This window comes from Centroberyx affinis, unplaced genomic scaffold (assembly GCF_046629955.1).
Source record: "Centroberyx affinis isolate AG114_WGS23_722 - 3 ecotype Tasmania unplaced genomic scaffold, CSIRO-AGI_Caff_v1 ptg003571l_1, whole genome shotgun sequence".
Lineage (NCBI taxonomy): Eukaryota > Metazoa > Chordata > Actinopteri > Beryciformes > Berycidae > Centroberyx > Centroberyx affinis.
The window spans coordinates 73,014-92,231 of record NW_027281501.1 but is presented as its reverse complement, the minus strand read 5'-3'; the positions used below and the strand labels follow the sequence as shown (position 1 = coordinate 92,231).

The window sequence follows — 19,218 nt, the reverse complement described above, 5'->3', positions numbered from 1 at the left end:
AATAAATATATATATATATATGTGTGTATATATACACACACACATATATATACAAATATAAAATATAAATCTGAAACACCTGGTTTTCTTCCAGAAAGCCCCTTCCAAATAACTCTAATAGTATTGAAAAATAGTTTTGTATTTCCCCAACATCAAACCTGGGTTTGGTATAAATAGCCTATATTGCATGTGGTGTTTATGCTATATAATGCATATAATTTACTAACCATCACAGTCTTTGCAAGTAACATCATTTTGGCCAATTCCGGACAGTGTTAGACCAAAAATTCACAATCAATCTGTTTCTGGTGTCAGACAACTGCATGACTATTTAAAAAAAAAAGTGATTTGATCGAGGGTCACAAGAACACCTCGGTCGAGGGTCTACCTGCTAAGGACGCTTCACCTTGCCATGTTGTGTAGGGGAGGAGTTGGGAAGTAACCCCCACAGCAACTCCCCACAGCCACCTGTAAGACAGCCATGAGGGCTTACACACCCCTTGCACCTGCTTAGGTGTGGTTTAGCAACCCCTTTGTTTAGCTACTGTTCAGGGACTATATTGCTTGGCGGAAGAATATATTGCCTAACATTTCATTATAATCAGGCATGTGGTGGTGGTAAATAAAAAGTGGGTAAACTATGACCTCCAGTCAGTAAAAAATAAGAAAGAATTTTTTTTCCCCATAACGTTTAATAGGTTGCTTACTCTGATATTATGTCATATAGATTTATGTCAGCCTAAAAAGGTGGTCAACTCTATCACTGTAAATAAAAAAGGTGGGGGAAAAGGAGTTTCGATTGGTTTCACTATCCCTGATTATGATTGGTCATTACCTATTTCGTTATTATCGAGATGTTTCAGTGTGTTACCGCGGGAAAAAAATAGCAGGCTAAACAGTTGTCCGGCACAGAAGGAGTTAAATGTGTGTTTTGCACCTGCTGCTTGGTCAGCCAGGTTAATGGATAAACTCACCTGAGTCAACACCGAAACCACCGTGCTGCCCGGAAGAGAAAAGTAGGTTCAGTGCCGCTTTCTGAATGAAAAAATTAACTGCATTTTGGACATTGAAGACACTCGCCTAAATGTGGTCATATGTTACACTTTTCCATAGTTTTGCCTCCACAGAAAGCCTACAAAAAGACACCAAGCATTAAGCTAACTTGAAGTTTCTCCCGCTCGGAGACACAAAACAAATGCAAAACCACTGACTGCGATAGTTAGACACCGACGTAGTAGGGGACTTTAAGCGGTTTTATGCCTGGAGATGGACCGGTACAGGTACTTCATCTTCAACCAGAAGAGTGTGCTCGTCCTCGGTATCCTCCAGATAGCTTGTGCGGGGCTTTGCGTGGTCTGCGGGTTTATGGACGCTGTTTTCCGGAAGGACACCCCGCTGAGTACCACCAGGACACCAATATGGGGAGGACTGGTGAGATATTGATCTTCTATCAGAACCTTTGAAGTCTTTTGCTCCTAACACTGTTACTTTCCCAAACTCCATTAAAAAATCTGGCAGTTTAATGTTTCCTCGCTTATCGGTAAACGTACACACCTCGTAGAACATGACTTAGGACCTTTAACAAATCCTTAGGATCGACTCTTAATTTCGGCATACATCTAACACACAAAGCAGCACTTATTTTAGTAAAATTTCAACTTTTAGTGTTGGTTGGCCCGTTATTCCCTCAATCTCGTTCCATCAAAATACACCACGGTGGGCAGTAGCAAACCAGTTCTAAAAGTTTCAATTTTAATAGAATAATGTGCTGCTTGGTGGGTCATCTATATGCCGAATTAACCAGAAGACCCTAGCGATTCGTATAAGGTCTAACATGACTTTAGACTTGAGTGTATTATGTTTATCCTTCCATCCTATTCTGGCCACTTGTAACTTCCTTGTAGATCATGGCCTCTCCAGGTGTTCTGGCGCTGTTTGCCTCCCAGAGGAAAAACTCAATATTGGTGAGTCCCTTTCATTACATTGCTGAGTAGTAGAGAAGAAATCACTGTAATGTGCCTGTAATATTCAAGTGTCTGTAGCAGGCTACTACATAAATGGTGAGATTAATCGTCACCCTATAGCACTTAATGCTATCAAACAAAGTATGAATGTACTATGGTATCACTATAATATACCTATAATATTTTTATCACTTCACTAAACCCTAAGCTATGCCAAACTCCCTGCATCTAATATCATTTGCCACCAGTACTCCAAACCTCCTTAATATATAAAGAGACTAAATTTCTATGGACAAAGTGGAGTAACGACTGATAACTGACAAGATGATATTATTTGGTCAGTGTGATAAATTATTAGATGCGTATGTACGATTACTATAGTTCTCCTGCAGAAGGTATTACACGATGTGGTCAGTTTAATTTTGGAGCAGCGAAAAGATAAGAAATACACACACGCACACACACACACACACAGTCATTTCCTTGTTTGAACTGTCTGACCTCCGCCCAAGGTGAGTGTGATGGTGGTGGCCGCTGGGTGCTCCTGGGTGGCCTTGGTGTTCGTATCATCCTACTCCTGCCTGACGCTGACCTACGGGGAGGAGGATGAAGAGGTCTTCCACCACCACCACAGTGCTGAAGTGGTAACCATCACACACACACACACACACACACACACACACATACACATACAATCAACAATCAACAAGTTTCAAAATCAGATCAGACATTTTCGGTTTGTTTGGAATAAACAGAAGAAGAACTGGGTAGTTAGCATGAGCAGTGATAGCCACCATGGCTGAACAGACAAAGAATAGAGAAACTCAAACTGCATCAACAGAAAATCCAAGCTCCGCCCACACTGTTTTGATTGACAGGTGATCTCAGTATAATACATGCATAATAATGTGCTCTGTCCTTGTCTCTCTGCTCAGACGTTCGTGCTGCATCGGATGGTGAAGGGGGCGAACGCCACCATCCTGCTGTCCTGTGCCATCAGCCTGGCTCTGTCCTCTCTCATCTCCTATGTGGGCTGCCGGAGCCTTCCCTACTGCGGCTGCTACGATGCCAGAACTGGACTGGTAGGGAACAACACAGTCAAAACAAATGGCGTTCAAACTTTAGACTACTGATTCTCAACCGTGTGCCATGGAGGGCCGAGTCTGCAAGTTTCCATTCCAACCAATCACCACAGCGGGTGATTTCACTGGTTAGTTCCTCCGCTCTGGTTGATGATACGCTAATCAGTGAAAAGAGCTGCTGCAGTGTTGGGTTGGAATTCATTGAACATCACAGATTGATATCTAACAGGTGACAAAAGTCATGTGTATTCCTTTCAACCGTGGGCTGCCCTTGGCTAATTTTCTGTTGAGCTCTATGGGAAAGTTTAATGGAGGATGTCTCTGCTGAGATGATCCTGAAGAAGCTGAATCACAGTGGGGGGAGTAGTGTTATAGTGGCATCAGTGAGGAATCAGTATTAGGGATCAATCCATTTTATAGCTGTAATGGCACAAATGCAATGACTGAGTTTTGGGCCTGGTGGGATATTTCAGTGGAGGTCATCAGCAGTCTGGTAATGTCAAAAAATGTACCTTTTGTCGCATTTTTTATTTTAAATTTAATATCTGAAATAAGTATCAGAGACTAAAGGTAACATGAAACAACAGTCAGTAGTTGACAGGCTGTACTTTCACCTTACATTCATCTTTTGATCGGAAATGAAAATCTGATGAGACTGAAAGGATCAATTTCACTCCACTATTGAAATTTACTCAACACTGTGTATACAACAAACACCATCAGCATAGAGATACAACTATGCCAGGCCACATTGCAGAGCCACATAATATGTCCAGGGATGTATTTTGTTTGGGTTTTATCAGACTCCCCATTCCCTTTCATTTTGTGCGTGTGTTCCAGGAGACGCTGGTTCCTCAGAGCGACCCCTCGGACATGGAGTTGGTTTGTACCTGGCAAGGTAAGAAGGACTGTTGAATGATGATGAATGTTGTTGGGACTGACTCTTACTAGAATGACAGTCAGTAATAGCGGTAGTGTGGATAGGGGTCCGTGTTTTAGTTCTAGTGGAGATTACAATGCCAAAACTGCTATTGCTTTGATATTAAATTTATGGTATTTTGCAACGATGTCGTTTTGCTCTCAGCGATCATCTGATCTAGTTTCCCCCTCTCCATCCAGCAGGAGGCGACGACAGCCTCTTCAACTCGCCAGCCCAGCCGACCGACAGCATCAAGGAGGAAGAGGAGGGTCCCTCCAAACTGCCTCCGTACAGCAGACTGACCTGACAACAGATCCACACCAGTACAGAGACACCGGTCCTTCTGCTTTCCGATGAGGAGAGAGACGACGACGGATTGTATTTCAAAGATGTTTCTGCCCTGCACAGACTCCTCGCTGATCATTTGGGACGGACAGAGGGGAGGATTCCCAAGACTGAGTTACAGCTAGAAGAGTGAAAGAGAGAAGTTGTGAAGATGGATCGTTTTGAGACGTTACTTGAGTGGATTCTGCGGTCGACTGATTCCTCGATTAGACAAAGCACTTTGGACTTAAACAGCGTCTTTATATCAACACAAGCATTAACTTTTCGTTGCCAAACACATTTTTGAAACCTTAACCTATCTGTGTGAGAAACTGAACCCCCCCCCCGCCCCCAAAAGAACCTGTATGCAGTATTCCACCTGAATGTGAGGTGTGTTCTCAGTTCATAGCGAATCCTATGTTATTTTATCATGTTGCATTTCATGAATAAAGCCTGTATGAGTTGTTAGCCTTAGTTGTTAGTGACGAGCATAAAAGGACACACCTTGAAATGTTCAGGATACTTTATTGCAAGGTTACACATGACAAAACCATTGCAAGCTTCTCCCTTTTCTGTAGTCCATAGTTTGTGTTCCACTCGTCAGTCTCTTGGTGAATTAATGCCGTAGTGTACTTTGATTTTTTTTTTTTCAGGGCACTTGCAATGAGATATTCAACGATGTTCCATAGAGTTCATGTATACAGTACCGCTGCTGTTGTCGTTCATGGCGGCGGCGAGCAAAGGTAAGGCAAAGGAAACGAGGACCGAACGCGAGGGAGGAGAAACCGGCTGATCATTTCCCTTTAGCGCCGAAACGTAAAGGACACTTAAAGAGCAGGAGGAAGCCGAATCCGAACCGACGGGACACCCGCACCGTTCCCTTTTCTCGTATCGTCCCATCGCGGACGCGGGCCACTGGGATGCGGGTGTGTGCGTACGAAGACGCGAAAACGCTCCCCGGTCTCGGTGCTCGAGGTCTTTTCCCGATCTGAACGCATAGCCTCATAAGACCGTGAGAATCCTGAGAGAAGGCCGTTTGGTTTTAGTGATGGTCGGCATCCCTCAGCGTCAGAAGAAGCTTGTGTACAGCTGAAACATAGTAGAGGAGCCACAGAACCAGCTGTGGCCACAAAAACCCAGAAAAGCAACATTGGCAAAAAAAAACATTGACATTCAGAACCACTAAGACACAAAACAATGTGTCTTAAAGGAAAAATGATTTGATGCCATTGGCTGTTATACAATGGTGTTTGCGAGACATGCTGAATAGTGTATCATAAGCTTACATACGGGATAAGCAATGGCTATAGGCATCCGTTTACATGTTGAGACGCCTGAGAGGTGCACACTACAAAAAAAATACTTGTAGACTATGAGAGGTATGTGTTCTCACCATTTGATTCACACAATACAGTATTCTTGTTTACCGGTCTAGCAATTGTACAGGCTTTCATACACTGAGGAATGCACACGCTAAAACACAAACCTAAAAAAAAAAAAAGGCTAAAACCGAATTTTCTAAACTCCATCTCGTGGACCGGGTATGAAGCTGACAGAGCCTTCTTACAGGTTCCCTTTGTGTCCTTTAGCTGTTTCCCAGGGGATTTCTGATGCGTCTAACACTTTGAATCAACAGACGGGTAGGCCAGTTTGACAGACATGGATTAAAGGAATATGCCAGGGTTTTGGGAGGTTGGCCCATTGTTCAACTTTCCCCCTAGGCTGACGAGACCATAGACCCCAATATCATCCATGAATCCCCTGGTAGATTGTTGGCTCCGATACTCCTGGCTAGTACACTAAGCTGACCAAAAACTAAAGTATTCCTTTAAGCCTTGTCCTAGATTAGGGAACTTGAGCTTGATCTGACCTGAGCTGTTCAAAATCAGTTCCTTCGTTAGAGCTCAGCAGATTAAACCAGGTTTTCTTCTCCAGCACTAAAGCCTAAGTCTACTAGACTGTTAAGTACAGACTAGACGACTGGCCTTGTGTAAAATCCTTGTAGCATCAGAAAGGTCTTCACACTAGGAGACAAAGATGAAGACAAGGGAGCACACACTACCGGATTGTCTGTGATGTGAGGCTGTGGCTGGCCTGTTGGTGGCAGCTTTGCTCCTCTATTAGCAAATTTTCCTCTCGCCTTCTTGTTGCTGTTATCTGATTCATTTTCTAGTCTAGGACCACTTCACACTACAAGAGCCCAGCCACACTGGACCGACCAAATCAAACTGCTAGGACGAATCTAGTCGGCGACGACTGGTCTGGAGTCGTCGGGAGTCTTAAACCTGTTCACACTGCAGTATGATCTGCTGACCGTCAGTCCCGATTAACGAGGACTCATCTTAACTAGCTCAGAGTTGCCCCAACTCACCCAGACTCCCTTCGACATAGCCATCTCCCCCAACTAGTCCAGACTCACCCTAACTGGCCACAAATCCCCCGACTAGCCCAGACTCACTGTGACTGGCAACAACTCCCCTAACTAGCCCAGACTGCTTGAGACTAACCACAACTCACCCCAACTAGCCCAGACTCATCCTAAACTGGCCCAAACTCAGACTCACCCTGACTAGCCCAGATTCACTCAGACTCCCTCCAACTCGCCCTGACTGACCCCAACAGTCGGAATGGTCCAGTTGGCCTAACAAGCAGTGTAAAATCCTGTAGTGTGACCTAGGCTTAATGGGTACCTGAGCAGGCAAGTACTTAAGTGTAGAGGAGACCTCCCATGAGACTAAAGAATGAGCAGGCGCATGATACTGCTGAAGTGTCCTTGAGCAAGACAAAACTGGATTTCCCTACAGGGAGGAATGAATTATTCCATTATTACCATTGTTATTATTATTATTGCAGTTGCAGCAAGTGTGATAAATGTGGATGTGTGGTCACTCCAGTGCAGTTCACATTGTTTTTGTTCAGTAGTATGAAAATGGAAGAGTCTTACTAAGGCTGGGGTCAATTCATTTTCCATTCAATTCCATGTGAAATTGCTATGCGTTGGATCCTAACAGAGCATTCCTACGCAATTATTCCCTTTTAAGATATGATATAAAAACCCTTTAAAGAATAAAGATTTTCAATTTTTGGAAAAACTTGACTTCCCCAGCAATGATTTGTGGAGTGAGAATACATATAAGGTAAGAACTAAGTCTGCATACAGAGCAGGAATTCTGCTCTCACGTCAGATCAAAGTGAAGCTCATTTATATGACCTGACCAGTGATGCTGATCTAATTCAGTTACTTCTCTGTGAATATTCAATTACATAGAGCGTAATTTCCACAAACAGTATCTGTCTGTGTCCATCTTCATGTTCATGTGTTACATTTTGTTGAGTTGTTGATCTGGATGTCTTAGGTCTCGCTTTGGCTCGCTAAAACTATTACATATGTGACATATGTAATGAGAAAATATGTTTTGGGTTATTATGTTTTCCGTGACCAGTGGAACCATTTAGATCAGTGAGCTGAAACTTAATGCATGCAGGCTCTGGGCTTGAATTACTCTTACAGGAGAACTGATTTAGGAGCAGATTTTTGGCATGTTGATGAGGAGCATTTCCATGGACCAACAGTAGATTTTGGCATTCCAAATCAGCAATCAGCACAACGACCCACAAATTATTCATAAAGGCAAGCACAAGCATTGGGCAAATGTATTCTGTTCTGATAGAGACATTCATCTATGCGTTTTTTTTCTGATTGTGAAGCCACTTGCTGGCTCCATTCTTTTTTCTGTCTCTCTAGGCCTCAGCTCTCTCCATCTTCCATCCCGTCGTCCTTGTATAGTCTCAGGCTGAAGTCGTCCCCCCTCTTTCCCTCCTCGTCTCCCTCTGTCTCAGCAGCCGCCGCAGCCCCAGCTCCTCGCCCCGTCCCCCCTGTCGTCCCTCCCGCCGCTCAGGGCGACGGTCCCGGGCCCCCCGGGCGGCTGGCTCAACACCAGCGGCTTCTGAGACTTCAGCTTGTGGGCCACCGTCATGAAAATGGCCTCCACGTGGTCGCTGTTCCCACAGCCGTAACCGCCGTCCCCCTGGTTGGCGGGGTTTTTCGCGGACGTCTCGAACAGCGGCATGGAGTGGGCGTCGGCGAACTGCTGCGCCACGTCCGTGCCCACCTGGATCGAGTCCCGCAGGTCGCACTTGTTGCCGACGAGGATCCGCGGGACCTCGGTGCCCAGGGCGTGCTGCTTGCACTCCTCGATCCAGGCCGGGAGGCTGCGGAAGCTGGCGGCGCTGGTGACGTCGTACACGAAGACGACGGCGTGCACGTTGCGGTAGTAGTGCTGCACCATGGACTTCCTGAAGCGCTCCTGGCCCGCCGTGTCCCACAGCTGGATCTGCAGGTGGAGAGACAAGAGGAAATGGATCAATCAGTACTGATGTTCTTGCTTGTCTGGAGGGATCGTCACGCCAAGTTCCATTAACCAAGTTCCATAACTAGTTCATGAACATTGGGGCGTGTCTATGATCGTGCCCACACCCTTTAGTCAACAACCAGTGTGTGTTGTAGCTGCATTGCATTCTGGTTGGATTTCCCTGTATGATTGCTGAACATCAGTGCAAAATAGTGAGTCTGGAAAGAAGCCCCTGCTGTCTGCCAAAACCTGACGTTTACCGCTGGTGTTATAGATAGATGAATCATTTTCTGCTATCAGACTCCATTGTAGCTGCAATGGAGATGTCTCAACATGATGTCATATTGTCTATTTTTAGCCAGCTAGCCACAGAAATAATAAAAAATACACCACCAAACTACAAAATGGACTTAGGAATGTTATACATCGCCAATAGCTTTTTTTTAACAAGTGTCAAAATGTTTAGGGTGGATTTTGCCTTTAATTTGGCATTATTTACTGGCAAATATACATACCTGGTAGAGCCTGAGTTAAGAACGTTTATGAACCATTCGGGTCTTCTGGTAAAATCTGGCATACAAGTAGCAACTGAATTGGTTCATGCTACCACCCACGACGGTGTATATCGGTGGAAAAGATTGTGATAGTAACAGGAGAACCGGTTGTTAAGGTTGACATTTTATTGATGTTAAGAGTCGCTTGGTGGATAATATGAATGCCGAAATTACCAGTGGAACCTAATTATTCAGAAAACATCTCGAGTCATGTTATACCTGTTATGCGCCTTTGCTGATAAGCAAGGGAATATTAAATTATCAGAGTTTTCAACGCGGTTTGGCCAGACGTTACAAGAGAGAACGGAACGGAGGCAAAGGCAGTCAAGTCAGTGTCTTATACCACGAGCTCTGTGTGCCTGTGTGTTTACTCATCCAAAGGGGTTTCCAGTAACATTACTACTAGTTATCCAGTAACTATTACTATATTCTCTCCGTCGTGCCCACCTTGATTTTCTCGCCGTCAATCTCGACCAGCCTCTCCCTGAAGTCCACCCCGATCGTGGCCTCGGTCTTCTCGGGGAACTTGCTGGCACAGAAGCGGTAGGTGAGGCAGGTCTTCCCGACCCCCGAGTCCCCTATCACGATGATCTTGAAGATGCGGGTCCTCGGCGGCGGTAGATTTGCGCTCGTCAACGAGCTGGAGAATTCAGCCGACGACTCCACCTCCGCCATATCGGTCCGGTCCGGCAGGCTGGATGATTACGCCTTGAGCAGCTAGCTAGTACTGCAGCGAGGCTACTGCTGTGGTGCTGCGGGGGAAGCCTGACACAAAGCCTTCAAGACGCACAACTACCGCCCTCTTTCTCAAAATTCAATGACATTTGTAATACAAATTATATTGTAATATCGTTTATGCAGTGTCAATATGCATATCTATATCGCTCAAACCAGTTCATCCCAGTGGTAAAACATATAACTCCCTGTCCTCAGCTGTGAAGCCACGTACAATGTTGTCAAAGAAATCTCGTCTCGCGAGACAACGGCGAAATCCTACCTACTTGCTGTCATTTATGCTGCATTCACTGTCCCACGGGAAAGACGCCACATACAAGCTTCCAACTAGAAAATACCGTTCACCTCAGTTTTCAGCTCGTAAGCTTTTGTCAAGTGTGGGGAATGGTATATTAATTGCAAATAACACCAACAAAATTAATGGTTTTCATCCAGTAAGTCATTCTGGGGGAATCTTAAGATGCAATGGAAAGTTAGTTTACTGTTCACTAGGTTTATGTGTGAGGAAAAGCTGATCAGGAGCGATGTGAAGAAAACTCATGGAAAAACCATGGTGTCTTGATGAAGTTTGAGTGAAAACTTCCAAGTCACTACTTTAAGACATTGTGCTAGTTATTCTCATATGACTTGAACACATCAGATAGATAGATAGATCGATAGATAGACAGATAGATAGATAGATAGATAGATAGATAGATAGATAGATACTTTAATCATACCAGAGGGGGGGAAAAGTATTATCACAGCGGCATGAATAAATTCTACTATTATGAATTATATTAAACAATTAATAAAACCTAATATTAATAAATATTATGATATGATATAAATTATACTAAATTCTGCTTGACAAAAATTTGAATCCCCCCTCAATTTACAGCATATAGGAGATGGGCAGGATCTACACATACAGAGGATGTACTTTAAACCCCAAATCCAAACAAACATTTTCCTGGTCAAACAGTGACCAAAGAAAGCCCATAACCAAAGTCCACATCTATTAAGTGCAGAGAGACTGTGATCAGCATGTCTGTGAGTATTCCCATATTATACTTCATTTTGCAGCTAAATAACAGTTATTGACTTTGTGTTTTGGACTGTAAAGACTACAACACCAGTATGGACAATAAGAAGAAGCAAGTGCAATCTGAGGGGGCGCTGTGTTGCATGTTTGAATTGACTTTTGTACTCACTACCTCTTGTAGATAACACTGATGTGTCCATTGCAGCAAATCTCTGAGTGAGATTTTCCTCAACAGTCTGTAAAACTTGCATTGAGACCTGCCTCACCCTGCCTTAAAGAGCTGCTAACCCACCTAGAAGAATTTCATGGCTTTCAATGGAGAGTGTCTCATGATGGTCTAAATGCTGTTTCAGAGACGTTTCCACCCTGACAAGAATACAATTCTGGGGGGAAACACTGAATACTTGTAGTTTTTTTAGAATGTTTTGGGTATGCAAGTAGTCAAAATTAAACATAGTGATTATCAGCGCAAAATTTAAACAGCCTCATTCCAAGAATATCAATGTTTCTGTTGGTCTTCAAAAACCTACATCAGTCAAACCCTAATATGTTGATCCACAGGGGCCAGTAGGCATGGAGCTGTCTCCCTCTCCCCCAGGCCTGGAAGCAGAGTATGGGACTCTCTTCACAGTGAACTCCCTGCACTTCCTCCACGAGCTGATCTCCAAGTTCGACAAGGAGGTAGATCAGGTAGGACAACCGAAAAGCCCCCGTGTGGTTTTCTACTTAACGGATGCCTCCTGTTTTGTCCGCCTCCATGGTCTGTTTATGGACTAATGGCACGCTGTGACCACAAAGATGTGTTTCTTGAACTCTCAAGGACTCTGTCCAGAACTCTGTCAAGGTCTTACCCCAGGTTGTAGAATCTGCTTCTTATGTGTTCCAACTGTATTCTGTTCAGGTCTTAACGGATGCCTCCTGTTTTGTCCACCTCCATGGTCTGTTTATGGACTAATGGCACGCTGTGACCACAAAGATGTGTTTCTTGAACTCTCAAGGACTCTGTCCAGAACTCTGTCAAGGTCTTACCCCAGGTTGTAGAATCTGCTTCTTATGTGTTCCAACTGTATTCTGTGCAGGTCTTAACGGATGCCTCCTGTTTTGTCCACCTCCATGGTCTGTTCATGGACTATTGGCACACTGTGACCACAAAGGATGCGTTTCTTGAATTCTCAAGAACTCTGTCCAGAACTCTGTCAAGGTCTTACCCCAGGTTGTAGAATCTACTCCTTATGTGTTCCAACTGTATTTTGTTCAGGTCTTAACGGATGCCTCCTGTTTTGTCCACCTCCATGGTCTGTTCATGGACTATTGGCACACTGTGACCACAAAGGATGCGTTTCTTGAGCTCTCAAGAACTCTGTCAAGGTATTACCCCAGGTCGTAGAATCTCCTCCTTATGTGGTGCAATTCTGTTCTGTTCAGGTCCTGCGGTTGAGGGTGTCCAGAAAGACCCAGTTGGACCTATCGGGTGGTCTGCCTGGCTTCTCAGAGGCCACCACCCATGTCAGGAGAGACCCAACCTGGAGGGTGCTCCCCGTCCCTCCGAGGCTCCAGAAGAGGCATGTGGACATTGGGGATCTGGCTCCCTGCGATACCCAGCGCTTCATCCAAGCTCTCCAGTCACCAGCGCAAGGCATACAGGTATAAAGCCCATATCATACTTGTGCTTGTACTTGCGATCTTACAAGTGGAAGCTCAGCTGAAATCTTAAAAAATATTGCATGTTACAGATCAAGTGTGGAATTCTGTGTGCATGTGAAAGTAGCCAATGTCTCATTAGATTTCAGATTACAGAATGAAGCTTTTCAATTTATTTAGATCCCTCATTCACTACAACCCTAATCCTCTGTTTGGTTTTGTCAGGTTGACTTTGATGACGGGAACTGCCCGACATATCACAATCAGATCAAAGGCATTCATAATGTTTACAAAGCGGTGCACAACCAATTTTCCAGTAAGTTGTTTGCTTTAACTTGATGTTCATGCTGTCACAAATACATGGGCATTTGCATTTATGCACATACGTGAATATTCCAACTGAATTAGAATGGATCAGACTAAAACTCATAGTACGAATATTATCATGTACATCACCCATCATCCACCTCCCTCCTTGTGTTAGCAGATGCCCCGCCCATATCTCAGGCTCCAGTGCTGATGCTTCGTCCCCGCGCTTGGAACATGGTGGAGCACAACATGATGGTACTATGGCATCTTCTCAATTTATTTATTCAGTATAGGATTTAGAAGACAAATCTGTGTGATTTGAAACTTGGAGGGATGATGCATCTTGTTACTGATTGGCCCAAGGGCTGCCTGCATCATTCAGAACAACCTTTTTTACGTGTTTAATTTCCTCTTAAATCCAGTTCTCCTCAATCCACATGAAATGTACAAGAGGACCTTGGGCAAAACTGTGTGGTGCAGTTTCATCCTCCACACACACGCACAAAGACAAATCATCTCCAACTGTGTGAATGGCTTATTTTTCCCTGTGCTAACACAGCTGTCTTTCTCAGGTGGAGGGGAAGGAGGTTCCGGGTCCTCTCTTTGACTTTGGGCTCCTCATGTTCCACTGTGGAAAGAACCTACTTGAAAACAAGAGTGGACCATTTTTCTACCTGTCTAAAGTAACACACATGCAGACACACAAAGAAATGATTTGTAGAATAAGAACGTGATTGATATGAAAGTTACAATCCCACTACTCACCTACTCTACCATGTCTCTTTCCTGTCCATTGCTCTCCAGGTCGAGAGTTTCATGGAAGCCAGACTTTGGAACAAGATATTTGTCTGGACGCAACAGAAGGTTTGCATATGTACCCAGTGTTTGCACATGGTCTCTTTTTCAGTACATGTGGTTATTCCCCTTGGAGTTTTTGATCATGCAAACATCTAGTAATGCACATAACCTCTGTAAATGTGATCTGAATTGAATAGTTGTTTTTTTTGTCCTATGCATTGTCTGTACATATTGCAATAGACCATTCTAATCCTAATTCTAGCTGGGACTTCCCCTGGGTAGCATCAAGGCTACGGTGCTGATCGAGAACGTTCTGGCAGCATTTGAGATGGAGGAGATTCTCTATGAGCTGCGAGACCATTCAGCCGGACTCAACTGTGGCATCTGGGATTATTCAGCCTCCTTCGTCAATAAGTTCGGTGAGCTAAGCGGTCTGGCTTTTAAGGTGTTCTTGAAATTAAATCTACCATGTTTTCCTCCAAAACTTCCTCATGAAATGGCAGATTTAGGTAGCCCAGCTATTGGCCATACTTCACTTAAGGTCTCGAGATCTTGACATGAAAATAAAGTCAAACCAATTTTTTAAAGATATTGAACAACAGCACAACGTCTCAGCGGTGTCAGTCCGAATGATATCAGTATTGCTTAGGGATGGTACGATATATCGAAATTCAATATACCGCAGTACAAAAATGTGACAACAAGTATCGTGGGGCAGAAAAATGAATCGCAATATTAGCTACACTTTACATTAACCTACAGTGAAAAAGCAACCTCAGTGTCTTTCAGGTTAAAGTGATGTGTTTGTCTTCCAGGTCACCGAGAGGCCTTCCTGCTGCCCGACCGCAGTAAATACGTCAACATGGAGAAGCGTTTCCTTCGCAGCTACATGGACCTGTTGGTTCAGACGTGTCACCGGCGGGGGGCTCTGGCCACAGGAGGCATGGCTGCCCTGCTGCTGCCTCAGGACCAGCACAGCGCCCCCTACAGGACAGCGCTGGCTACTGTCACCAGGCAGGATTTCATTGTTTTGCACACATAGAGGCCCACATTCATAAAACCCAATAGTATCAGTATTGCAGTATTTCAACCCCTCTTATACCTTTTTTTCTCCCACCTTTTAGACTGAAGTTGCTGGAGATCAAGGCAGGTGTGGACGGTTTCATGGTGTATGACCTGGACTTGATCGAGCCCATGCAGAAAGTTAGTACTGGTCCAGAACTGTTATAAATGACCCACTTTTATATAGAGGCAGTTCCCTCTCATTCATACTAACCCTTCACCTCTCTCAGCTCTTTCAGCTCCATACTCAAGGTGATAACCAGCTTCACCAGGTTCGAGATGATGTCACCGTGACTCCTGAGGACCTGCTCTCCATGCCTTCGGTCAGTCCCTCTGTTGTGCCATAGTACAACTGCAGAATGTACTTTTTAAAGCTGGATGTTTCAAATGCATCTTAAAGGTGCTATGTGTGGCATTTTAACATCAACAAATCATTACTACATTAATTTAGAGATATTAGTACCATTAGTAACAAGACCTGGACCCTAATGCCATCCATAAGTGAACCTCACATTCCACACTATACTCATGTTTTCTGAGATTGAATTCATCCTACCCTGAAATCCACTGAGATTCCATTGAGATCTATTATAAGAAGGCAGAATTACTACAATTCTGAATGGTAAATAATGTTTAAAACCTATAGCTACAATCTTAACATGACATCTGAGCAGCACAAGATATGAAATTGGTCAGTGACACAATTAGCTCAAGGGGTGTATTTACTTTTGCACACCCTATTTTTCATTTATTTGGATTTTATAACTTCATAAGAATATATTGAATTTTGTTATTACTTCAGTGCAATAGAAAACATTGTATAGGCCTCAGACAGAAAAAAAAAAATGAATCATTTTAAAATAATTTTGTAGAACAACAAATTGTGCAAAAACTCAAGGGGTGTATGAACTTTTTCACAGCACTGTATATATGATTATATAGTATGTAAAAAAATATGACATGCTCCAATGTAGTATGATTTGTTTCACTTTTACTCAGGGAGGAGTTACCCTTTTTGGCTTGAAGTATAACATTGCAGTTGGTATACTCTTTATTGATGCTTGGCTGTCAGGTAAGTGCACACACCTTTTCACTGTTACTATTCTCATGCTGCTGAGTGGTGTCACTTTCACACCATGATGCTTTCTTTCCTAGGTAAAGGCCATTTTTTCTACAGAGGCCAGGTTGAGGATTCAGCCACAGCAGAGATTTCCAGATCCCAGGTAAATTAAGGGTTATATCATTGTTATGCATGGATAGTTAGTTCCATAAAACCATAGTTTTTCCATTTGAGAAAAAGCTAGTTGCACCCCTTCAATTAAGTTAATTGTGACTTTGTGAAGATTTGATCACAGGGTTAAGGGTCCACTACTTTCTTTTGCTATGTAAATCCACTCTGTGTGTGTGTGGTAGGTGTGGCAGTGGATCCGTCATCAGACTCAGCTGGAGGACGATGGCAGGGTGGTGACCAGGCGACTGGTGGCTGAGCTCACCCAGGAGGTCATGATGGAGCTCAGCACTCTCTGTCACACTGTTAGGTGAGAAACAATCCCAGAAACTAACCCAATCCTTAAGGAATAGTAAAGGAATACACAGAGTTTTGGGGAGATTGTCCCTTTGATCAACTTGAGCATATAGATTCCGGTGCTCCATGCTAACACTTTACTATGTTGAATGACAGTAGGCCACTAGCATTATCTCAAAAGTGAGAAAATGAGAACTTGTAGCAGCTCTAAAGTTAAATAGTAATTTTAGTTTTGTGTAGACTGGTAAAATTTATATGAAATGTGATACAAAAAAAAACTAAAAGGGACTATGTTCCCTGTGAACAGATCTCTGCTCCTGTGAGACAGTTATATGTTGTGAGGAAGTGTTTAAATGTTTACAAAACAAAAATTCCAAAAATTACAAACTACTAAGAAAAGATAAGTATAATATGAATAACAGAGGACCTAATATTGAACCCTGAGGAACTCCCTTAGTAACTTAAAGGAAATCTGATTGATGACCATCAGCTACTATTGCATGAGATCTGCCAGTGAGATAACTCTGAAACCAATAATATGCATTTGCATCAAAACCAACTGATATAAGGTGATCTAAAACAAGAGACTGGTCCACTGTATGAAATTCTTTAGACAAATCAATGAACAGAGCACTGCAACTCCTTCCTCCAGGGACCCCACCATCCTGGTCTGAAACCAGGATGGTGGGGGTTTAGAACAGTGGTTCTCAACGTGGGGTCTGGGGACCACCGGGGGTCCTTTAGACAGTTTCAGGGGGTCCCCAGCAAACTGATTAATTGTTAAACGTCAGTATTAGTTCATTTACAAGAAGTTAACACAATTAGAGAATGTAGAAGAATGACTGTTATGATCATAGTTTCACTGTTATCTCTCTACAATACAGATAGTCACAATAAAAGTTTATTCAGATTTGGCTCTGAGAGACAAAATCTCATCAAATGGGGGGTCCGTGGCCAAAATGTGTACTAAATTAGGGGTCCTTGATATGAAAAAGGTTGAGAATCACTGGTTTAAAATACACTGATCAGACAGAAAGAGGCGCATTTGACTGTTAATAAGCTTTTGTAATATTTTCGCTGAGTATGAAAGTTTTGAAATCAGGAGATAGTTATTTGGATCACTGGTATTACCTTCCTTATGCATTGTTTATACACTTATTATAGCTTATCCATTAACAAATATGTGTTACTAGATATGCTATAGTGAGGTTCAGCCCACAATAAAACAATGAAAATCTTGGCTCCAAAAGGTCAGCTCCAATTGATAAGGCATCAAGAGGAAGAGATTACTTTACCTCTACTTCCTGAAACAAGGACACCTCCTGAGAAAGATGAGAGATTTAGTGCCTCAACAGTTTTTCCAAATTTTGCTGGATTGCTACTAGGGCTGGGCGATATATCAATATTATATAGATATCGTGATATGAGACTAGATATCGTCTTAGATTTTGGATATCGTGATATGGCATAAGTGTCTTTTCCTGGTTTTAAAGGCTGCATTACAGTAAAGTGATGTCATTTTCTGAACTTACCAGACTGTTCTGAAACAGGGAAGGAAACCCTGTCTTTGCATTTTATTTTGATCACAGTCTTGTTTTAATAAAAGTGCTTGTGACATCTCACATGTGGCTTTGACTTACAACTGAACATTTAGCCCACTTCTTGGAAAATACCGAGATATATATCGTGTATCGCCATTCAGCCTAAAAATACTGAGATATGATTTTTGGTCCATATCGCCCAGCCCTAATTGCTACACATCCAGAGAGAGCACAAAGTAAGATGATTGAGCAGTGCTAATCATACTGAGGCGTTTATTTCTCAATTGTCTGTGGAAGACTTTGAGGCTTGTGCTTTTGCCCATAAAGCATCCGTTTTTCCCTCAACATCTCAGAGACTTCAGATGAGAACCAAGGATTACTTCCACTCATAACCAATCTAACGCTGCATTCATGTCATGTCTCATCCCTGCTTTAGCTCTTGCCTCTGTGTTTCAGGGCTGAACAGAGGCTACTGACAGCAGCGGATATGTTCCTGGAGGTGGTCCAGAAGAGAGACTTCCCAGAGTTCATCACCACCTACTTGAACCTGGACCACACCTTTCTCCGCTCCCAGACCGATGGGCAGATGGAGGGCCTGGCCAGAGCCAAGCACCAACCCAAACTCTAAAGGAAAACATTGATTCAGCTATACAATAAACGTGAATTACACATAAACACACCACATGGCTCTACCTGTAATATCTCTATGCACTGACATCCATTAAAATAACTCAACAAGTTTTATTCAACTCCGTTTTTATTCATAACTCCTTGATGTGTGTTAAATAGGAGCAGGTTGCCGGTGTGCTGGATCCTGTAGGACTGACAAACCGTTCAAAATAAAACCAGTAGAAGGATTGATCACGATCATTGCAATCGGAAGAGCCATCGAATCATAGACTTTGAAAAGTGGGGCTTGTGGGGGGGGGGGGGGGCTGCAGGTGGAAGCAAAATCCAGAACCTAAAAATAATAAAAGCCCAGTAACAGAAATGTAGCTGTCAACATTTTTTTTTTTTTTGGTGGTTTTTCATGGAAATCTCACAAGAGTTTCCCACCAGGATAACACTGAAGAGGTGCAGAGAAGTGAAGAATAAAGGAACAAAGCTGAAGTCTTGGGACATTTTTGTCCATCACACAAAGCGGCACTCTGGCGTCTGCAGGTCATTTTAAATCAGGTCCAGGTCCTGCTTTGTCCCCCCCCCCCCTCCCCTCGTCTTCCTCTCCCTTCCTCCGGTTCAACGTTTGGACCGGAAAACCGGCGCTTCCTCCCCTTTTTCCAAAAAAAAAAAAAAAAAAAAAAAAAAAATGTTCTGCCTCTTGCGTTTTTTTGGCACACACCAGCTCACACTCTGAACCACACCGACTCTCCCCGACATCACCACCACTA

General features: G+C 43.4%; 3 protein-coding genes across 3 annotated transcripts; 2 read left to right on the top strand and 1 right to left on the bottom strand.

Annotated features, from left to right (window-relative positions):
• Positions 1 to 1,053: 1,053 nt before the first annotated feature.
• LOC139661653 (uncharacterized) lies at positions 1,054 to 4,272 on the top strand. Its single transcript, XM_071540171.1, has 6 exons — positions 1,054 to 1,431; positions 1,905 to 1,964; positions 2,477 to 2,608; positions 2,900 to 3,046; positions 3,887 to 3,944; positions 4,169 to 4,272. The coding sequence occupies exons 1-6, from the start codon at positions 1,267 to 1,269 to the stop codon at positions 4,270 to 4,272; spliced, it is 666 nt and encodes a 221-aa protein (XP_071396272.1). The 5' UTR covers positions 1,054 to 1,266.
• Positions 4,273 to 8,125: 3,853 nt separating this feature from the next.
• On the bottom strand, positions 8,126 to 10,101 carry rab33ba (RAB33B, member RAS oncogene family a). The gene is made up of 2 exons (XM_071540172.1): positions 9,643 to 10,101; positions 8,126 to 8,623 (listed from the first exon to the last, which is right to left on the bottom strand). Exons 1-2 carry the CDS (start codon positions 9,868 to 9,870, stop codon positions 8,126 to 8,128), a joined length of 726 nt encoding a protein of 241 aa, XP_071396273.1. The 5' UTR covers positions 9,871 to 10,101.
• A 1,423-nt stretch (positions 10,102 to 11,524) lies between these two features.
• ugl (ureidoglycolate lyase) lies at positions 11,525 to 18,458 on the top strand. Its single transcript, XM_071540165.1, has 14 exons — positions 11,525 to 11,644; positions 12,380 to 12,598; positions 12,821 to 12,911; positions 13,083 to 13,159; positions 13,477 to 13,587; positions 13,709 to 13,768; positions 13,965 to 14,121; positions 14,518 to 14,716; positions 14,827 to 14,905; positions 14,995 to 15,087; positions 15,764 to 15,836; positions 15,920 to 15,987; positions 16,178 to 16,302; positions 18,287 to 18,458. Exons 1-14 carry the CDS (start codon positions 11,528 to 11,530, stop codon positions 18,456 to 18,458), a joined length of 1,641 nt encoding a protein of 546 aa, XP_071396266.1. The 5' UTR covers positions 11,525 to 11,527.
• Positions 18,459 to 19,218: the final 760 nt, after the last annotated feature.

What these genes read in the sequence shown, in the direction of transcription:
- LOC139661653 (XM_071540171.1), top strand. Translation starts at nt 1,267, where the DNA reads ATGGACCGGTACAGGTACTTCATCTTCAACCAGAAGAGTGTGCTCGTC. An exon ending in AGAGGAAAAACTCAATATTG is followed by an intron (nt 1,965 to 2,476) that starts GTGAGTCCCTTT and finishes CCTCCGCCCAAG; the next exon opens with GTGAGTGTGATGGTGGTGGC. An exon ending in ACGATGCCAGAACTGGACTG is followed by an intron (nt 3,047 to 3,886) that starts GTAGGGAACAAC and finishes CGTGTGTTCCAG; the next exon opens with GAGACGCTGGTTCCTCAGAG.
- rab33ba (XM_071540172.1), bottom strand. Translation starts at nt 9,870, where the DNA reads ATGGCGGAGGTGGAGTCGTCGGCTGAATTCTCCAGCTCGTTGACGAGC. An exon ending in TTGACGGCGAGAAAATCAAG is followed by an intron (nt 8,624 to 9,642) that starts GTGGGCACGACG and finishes CTCCACCTGCAG; the next exon opens with ATCCAGCTGTGGGACACGGC.
- ugl (XM_071540165.1), top strand. Translation starts at nt 11,528, where the DNA reads ATGGAGCTGTCTCCCTCTCCCCCAGGCCTGGAAGCAGAGTATGGGACT. An exon ending in CATTTTTCTACCTGTCTAAA is followed by an intron (nt 13,588 to 13,708) that starts GTAACACACATG and finishes ATTGCTCTCCAG; the next exon opens with GTCGAGAGTTTCATGGAAGC. An exon ending in CTCCTTCGTCAATAAGTTCG is followed by an intron (nt 14,122 to 14,517) that starts GTGAGCTAAGCG and finishes TTTGTCTTCCAG; the next exon opens with GTCACCGAGAGGCCTTCCTG.